We start from the raw sequence: 7,291 nt of genomic DNA, 5'->3' as shown, positions 1-7,291 counted from the left end.
GCTTTGGTGGCTATCAATCATTAGAGTCTTAGACAATTGGACATTAAAAATGCATTTCTGCGTGGAGATTTGCAAGAAGAGGTATACATGAAGTAGTCTCAAGGCTTTGTTGATCCATCATATCCCTCTCATGTTTGTAAGTTGATTTAGTCCTTATATGGATTGAAACAGGCACCAAGAGCCTGGAATTCGAAATCCACTAGCTATTTGACAATTTTGGGTTTTAAAGCTTCAACCTTAGATACTAGTCTCTTCATTAAACAAGATGGATAAGATATTATCGTCCTATTATTATATGTGGATGATATTATTTTGACTAGTTCGAATGCTACAAAAGTTTAAAAAGTGGTGCAAGAATTATCTGAAGTCTTTGAGTTGAAGGATATGGGAAAGCTTACTTATTTTCTGGGATTGCAGGTCCAATATCAAAGTAATGGAGACATATTTGTAACCCAGTCCAAGTATGTCAAGGATTTAATCCACAAGGCAGGAATGGACTCTTGTAAACCTGCAAATACCCCGTGTAAGCCACATCATCAAATGCTGCAAATAGAAGGAGAGTTACTCACAGATCCATCAATGTATAGAAGTTTAGTTGGTTCATTACAATATCTAACCTTTACTAGGCCCGATATTGCATTTGCAGTAAATATTGTATGTCAGTTCATGTGTACACCAACTAATATACATTTTGGAGTTGTTAAAAAGGATCCTAAGGTACCTCCAAGGGACAATCAACACTGGAATCAGTTTTAATGTAGATACGGTTACTTTAGTCAATGCATTCTCAGATTCGGATTGGGCTGCGGATTTGAATACTTGAAGATCAATCACATGATATGTGGTTCACTTGGGCAATAATCTAATTTTGTGGCAATCAAAGAAATAAAGCTCAGTTTCTCAAAGTTCAACTGAAGCCGAATACAAAGCTTTTGCACACACTGCAGCTGATATAGCCTGGACAAGGAATATATTGAAGGATTTAAAGGTGTTTGTTCATAGTCCACCTGTTATTCACTGTGACAATATGTCTGCTATTGCGTTAAGTGAAAATCCAGTGTTCCATTCAAGGATTAAACACCTTGATACATACTATCATTTTGTAAGAGAGAGAGTGCAGCAAGGAGATTTACAAATCCAATACATACCAACTGAAGAGTAAATTGCGAATGTATTAACTAAAGGTTCACATAGTCCTTCTTTTATCAAGCATTGTTACAATCTTAAGATGCAAAATCCTAGCTAAGATTGAGGGGGGATGAAGACTGTGATAATGCTGCCACATCATCATCTTTGGCAATTAAGAAATGTAATACATCAGCGCCACATCATTAGTTAGGAAGTTAGGTGGTTATGGTGCTAGCTTGCATGCTGAGCTGCTGCTGCTACTACTACTAGTAGCTATATATACGGCTTGTATTGTGACTGATGGAATCATCTAAGAAATCTCAGAAGCTTGATTCTCTCAATTCTCTCTCATACATTCTCTTTAGTTTTCTGCATTTTCTTCCATTGATACGTACTGTGATACATGTTATCAGTATGTGAGAGTTGAGAAATTAATCCAAAATCTCATCATTTCACTCTGCATATTCGATTTAATATCCTCCAAATATATACATAATGCTGCCTGAATAGGATGGCTGCTTCTTGTAATTGTATACTCTAATACTCTTGCGTACACCATGATGAAGAACTGTGTAGCACTGTAATACCGTGTTTTTAAAATGAAAGCCTAATTTTATTGAGTATCCAACAACCAACAAATTAACAAAAGAATGAATATATCGATTACAGACACAAAGATCTATTACAGTGATATCCCAACGGGGATTGATTAGAACACAAACAAATATTAATAGATGGAGTATATGGTTGCCATTTGCCCCCATACCCTTGAATTATCCATAATTTATTACAATTTACGTTTCCAAACAGTATAATTTATGGAGTATATGGTAGCCATTTGCCCCCATACCCTTGAACTATCCATAGTTTATTACAATTTACATTTCAAAACAGTATAATTTAAAGAATAATGACTTGTCATCGTCTTAGGGTAACAATTAATCAGTAAGTATTTTCAGCATGCTCGTTGGTTGACCCTGCTTGGCGCCTCTTCTTCTCTTCCGACAGTAGTTTAGCAAACCTGAAAATTATAGTAATTAAGTTACAATTTTTTACTACTCACCAATTACACATATAAATCAGTTGGTTTAATGATAAATATTTTACCTTGTAAGAGCCTCTGCATTTGTCTCATGCTTAGTAGCCTCAAACCTGCCACTGTCTAAATTAACCCGAGAAACTGGTTTTTTCAATAGCCCTTCTCCAACTTTTACAAGATTGGTCAAATTCTTCTTTGTGGCTATATCCACAGAAGCTATTGTCCCACGAAGGGTATCATCCTACATTTGGTATCAGAAATGATGTCAGTTTTTTGTGTCTAAACAACATTATTCTAAAAAGAGTTATACTGATGAATCTATGGATAAAATGCATTTCGGATGATGAGTTCAGTACCTGAATTCTAAGATAATTTTCTTCAGAATGAAGGGCTTGGAAAATTGCAGAAAGGTGAAGATCAACCATATCGTTGCTTGCTTGACTGAAAACATTAATGATAGGGGTGGAGCCACCGCTGGTTAACCAATTCAACAGGCCCCATTTAGCTGTAGAGGGTGCATGGTATTTCATTTCAGCTTTTGATGAACCAGTTCCTAATGATATCACTAGAAATCTCCCATAGTCCATAGGTTTCGCAGGAAAGATGTCTGGATTCACCTTCCTTATTTCGTTTGTAACTTCACAAACAGCAAGTAAAGTCTGCAAGGACAAAAGTGTTTTAAGTGTTTAAGTTAATTTTTTATAATCCCGAAGTTTACTTTTAAAATCAATGGTATAAATTGACAATCTGGTAATATAACTCCTCCTATCACATATACCGGATTATTTGCAGCCACGCCACCATCTATAAGGTTGAATTCCCTAGTTCTGCCTGCAGCGTTCTTGGTTTCAAAATAATGAGCTGGAAGATAAGTTGGTGCCGCTGAGGTTCCAATGCATATGTCAGAGAGTAAGGCATCGTATGATGGCTTCTTTTTCACCTGCCAACAAAAATAAGCACATCATATTATATTACAACATATATGAGTAATTTGCTTAAATAATTTTTAGACGTGAACAAATTTTAGAATAATTTGAAGTATAGGATATTCTGGAATATACTAAAATTATTCGAATTAGTTAATATATTAGAAAGACAGTGAATTACCTTAAACTTGGAGAAGATAGTTGTATGGAGATTCTTGATGTCAAATGTGGGAATTACAACATTAGTCAATGTGTCGTGCAGTTTTTTGTTGCCCAGCCTTTCCCTAATCAAGCGATGCAAATACTTGCCATTGTATTTTGGTCCTGCTAGAGCTTTGATAATCTTTGTCGTATTAGGAAAAATTGGCCAACTGTCGTTTAAACCATTAGCGCAAAAATTATTATGAATATCCAAAATATAAAAAATTAATTAAGTGGACATAATTAACGTGTCATTAATTAAGCATGCATTACGTGTTTTGGGGGAAGATTTTAGGACATTGATTTAAGTAGAAGTCTATAATATCTTTGGCAGCGAACAGTGGGCGGTTATTCTCGTTTGGGGCTGCGAGCATAGCAGTCACAAGACCACCTGTGCTTGTTCCTGCAATCACATCAAAATAGTCAGCGATCCTTGCATCTTCACCATCCAGCTTCTGCAGTACCACCAATGACATTAATCTTATTAGTACTTAATTGGGAAAATCACTGAAAGTACTATTAAAACAGAGATGGTAAAGTACTTATATATATATATTGACAGAAAGTCTTATATACCTGAAGTTCAGATTCGAGGAAAGTAAGAATGGTTGCCGGAATGAGGCCTCTTATTCCGCCCCCATCGATACTGAGAACTGTGACTATCTTTCCAAAGACTGTGGGGGGTTCTACTCTACCGCTTCTTTCCATCAGATCAGTTAGAGAGAGAGAGAGAGAGAGAGAGAGAGAGAGAGAGAGAGAGAGATTTCTGAGTTATGATTTGAGAGAAGTAGTCTTGGTATTTATAACACCAGCTTTCGTGCATGCGTGTTTCTGCATGGTAACCCATCTTCCGGGAAACATGCATGCAACCTCCCCTTAGATAAATTATAGCAGTATTTAATTGACTATTTTAACTGTGGAAGTCGGACAGATGATTAATTATAGTCTTAATAGTATCCAAACGTAACACAACAATCCGGCATGCTCCCGTATACGATTAGAGAGATAACTGACTCCACAAGAATTGTAGAGGAATTTCCACACAAAACTTCGTAGCTAATTCACGAGACTTTTTGCTTATGATCCAAATTATTTTTATTACAAAATATTTTATAAACATAATCTCTATAAGAAAATCAATAAAATTACAATGGATGGCCAATCAATTATAGCAAATAAATAGATGGTTCGTAATATTTTTACTGTATTAATATATTTCTGCATGCAATAAATAGACTGTTCATAATACTTTTAATGTTTTTGGAACTCCTCCCAAATTTTATGCAGCCAATATCCAGCAAAATGAGGCTCTTGCGTATGTAATATATTCCTGCATGCAATATTGACTTGTAATTACACATACACTTACACATACACCACTTGAGAATTTTTGAGTTTTCACAAAACCCTCTCAAATTTTGAAAGTAATAGAAATACCCCCTAATGTTTCAAAATCATTTCACGAACCCCTTCTTTTAGGGTTTCGTAGTTTTATGATGACAACAGCATAATATAATTTCAAAATTAACCTTGCATAGATATTCTAGTTAAGAATAAGATATCCCACCTATAACATAAAACCCCCAATTCACCCATTTCTTAAGTTGAAGACAACATCTCCTCTGCTCGGCACTTCTTGGAATGGTTCATCCATACAGTGTATGGTTTGGTGATTAATTTGTGTTTCCCATCTCAGCTTTCTCTTTTGAGATTTAGGTTTGCTTCGCTTTATGAGGTTGAGCTTAATTTGTTAGTTTTTGCTTCTATATGTGGAGCTTTGGTTCGAAATTGATAGTATTTATTTTTTGAGATATTTGTTTGCTTTGCATTATGATTTTTACTTGTGTTTCAGTGCAGTTAAGCTTTTTTTTTTTTTTTTGTTATATTAAAATTTTTTTATTTTTTTATTTTTTTTAACCTTTATAACAAGAGTGAAGCGTGAGGGTTAAAAAGTCAGAACATTGGTACTTTTCAGGTTATTGGTTTTCAATTTCTGGATTTAAAGCGCACCGACTTTTATATTTTTAGGTTTACTTTATGAAGAAAATAAAAATGAACGTTGCCTTTTCAAGTATTTCATCAGAACTAACTTGATATGTTTGCATGTGATTAAATATTCTAGCGAGTAAGTTTTTTTTTCTTTCAATAGTGAGTAGGTGTTTCACTTATGTGGCCTCTATTTGAAACTTCTCATCTCTTAAGTTATTGTAATAGTTTCGAACTCTCTCATTTTTTTCTAACAATAGGAAAATGTTAAAAATAAATAAATAACCTGATGCGCCTGCTATGAGGTGTAAATATAGTTCCTTGAGAAACTTTGCTTATTTTTTCAAATATTTAACTGATCATGGATGTATATGTGGCTGCAACAAGATTTTGTCTCGACCGCTGCCAAGGTCTATTAATTATCAAAAGGTTTATGGTGTCGCGTCAAACAATCTTGTTCGTTTTCAACTCGTTATGCTGATCATAGATTTTTAGTTGGTAGAGTTTTATTTTGACTGATGCAAAGGTCTTTTCATTTGCGTGCTTAATCACGCCTTTCGGATTATGGTCCATATTTTGATCTTTATCTCTATCTGTTGGGTGATACAACATTGCAGAATTCTTCAAGTTTTGACAGAATTTTATGAGTTTTTCTCATAATTATATATTGGATTTATTCAATGTCATGCTGCCGTACTTTATTAATTCAGTTCAAAAAACAGAAAAATCGATCGAATTTATTCGATGTCAACCAATTGGTCTTATATATGGCAGTAGCCAATTCAACAATATGAGGTTGACAGATAGGATAATATGTAACTTTATCCAATCGTACTTCAAATTCTTCTTTTTAAAAACTGAGATGAATAGTCATCTCTTAGTTTGCAAATAATTAGACTCTTAAAACGTGCCTTGAAAAAACAAACCAAAACAGCCAGATGTTGGATTAAATCAAATTGTTGAAATAATCCAAACCCTAAGGAATAATCAACCTTTCAATTTGGGGTTTGGAATAAAAGGAACAAACGAATTAATCTGTCGCAGTTGAAGGATACTTTCATCCTTATTTAATTGTTTGGGTTTGATTATTCAAAAAGACAGGTCAAAACTTAGTTTTGGTCTAAATCAATTAGGGTAGACATGAAGGTGCTTCTTAGGGTGGGGACAAATTCTTTCTTCCACACAAGAAGAACTTCGAGTTGCGTCATCTGTCTAAAAATGGTGCGTTTGTTACACCGGATAATTTCAGACTGGATTAACTTCAAAAACTAAGCTAGACTGATTTAGACTAAACTAAATTAGATTGACATAGTAAAGTGTTTGATATAGTATCAAACTAAAAGGCAGGGCAATAAAAATCAATGAAAAAAGGACCCAATTTGAACAATCACAACAAATTAATTCCATACAACATCATAAATTATCTAGCCCACAGTGAAATCCTAAATTGAAAAATACCAGAAGGGGAAATCACTAAGTAGAATATATCAATGAAAATCAAAATCGCGTTTTACTGGGATGCAAATTAGCCGTACCTAGTGCGTGGTTAGGCGCCTCCTGATTAGGAATGGACAAAGGTTATGACAAGTAGGTAACTGTAGTTGTTCACCTATAACTGTTTATGCTCATACCTGCATAACCGTTTACCCGTTGGGTAATTGCCTAAACGGTTATACTCATACCCATAACCGTTTATGAACGGTTAACCATACCCATAACCGCATATCTATTTAACCCTAACCGTTTATCCGTTTACCCATTTGTTAACCCATTTACCCCATTTTCTCCTATTTACATGTTTTTTTGAACCGTAACCATATACAACTCCAATAATTGAAATAATAATTCACGAACGATATTTTTAACTGTTATCAATCAAGGTAATATGATATATTTGCTAAGAATTAATTTGTTACTAACAAAATACCTCTCATTACTTGAGCAAGCATATTGGAAAGAAAATTCATGTATTTCAGACATATTTTTCTTCTATACCCAAGCAAGTCTTCAA

The 7,291-nt window shown here is 34.4% G+C and overlaps 1 protein-coding gene across 1 annotated transcript; it reads right to left on the bottom strand.

Annotated features, from left to right (window-relative positions):
- Positions 1-1,767: 1,767 nt before the first annotated feature.
- LOC137716882 (patatin-like protein 2) lies at positions 1,768-4,077 on the bottom strand. The gene is made up of 7 exons (XM_068456239.2): positions 3,871-4,077; positions 3,568-3,749; positions 3,275-3,464; positions 2,946-3,107; positions 2,524-2,826; positions 2,236-2,408; positions 1,768-2,149 (listed from the first exon to the last, which is right to left on the bottom strand). The coding sequence occupies exons 1-7, from the start codon at positions 4,000-4,002 to the stop codon at positions 2,071-2,073; spliced, it is 1,221 nt and encodes a 406-aa protein (XP_068312340.2). The 5' UTR covers positions 4,003-4,077; the 3' UTR covers positions 1,768-2,070.
- Between the last annotated feature and the right edge of the window lie 3,214 nt (positions 4,078-7,291).

The sequence above is a fragment of the Pyrus communis genome, chromosome 8, assembly GCF_041283825.1.
Source record: "Pyrus communis isolate YQ-2024b chromosome 8, ASM4128382v1, whole genome shotgun sequence".
Lineage (NCBI taxonomy): Eukaryota > Viridiplantae > Streptophyta > Magnoliopsida > Rosales > Rosaceae > Pyrus > Pyrus communis.
The sequence above is the reverse complement of the archived record's forward strand: the minus strand, read 5'-3'. Positions and strand labels throughout refer to the sequence as shown.

Coding starts and splice junctions, on each gene's coding strand:
- LOC137716882 (XM_068456239.2), bottom strand. CDS start 4,002: ATGGAAAGAAGCGGTAGAGTAGAACCCCCCACAGTCTTTGGAAAGATA. Junction 3,750..3,870: donor TCCTCGAATCTGAACTTCAG/GTATATAAGACT, acceptor GTGGTACTGCAG/AAGCTGGATGGTGAAGATGC. Junction 2,827..2,945: donor GCGTGGCTGCAAATAATCCG/GTATATGTGATA, acceptor TTGTCCTTGCAG/ACTTTACTTGCTGTTTGTGA.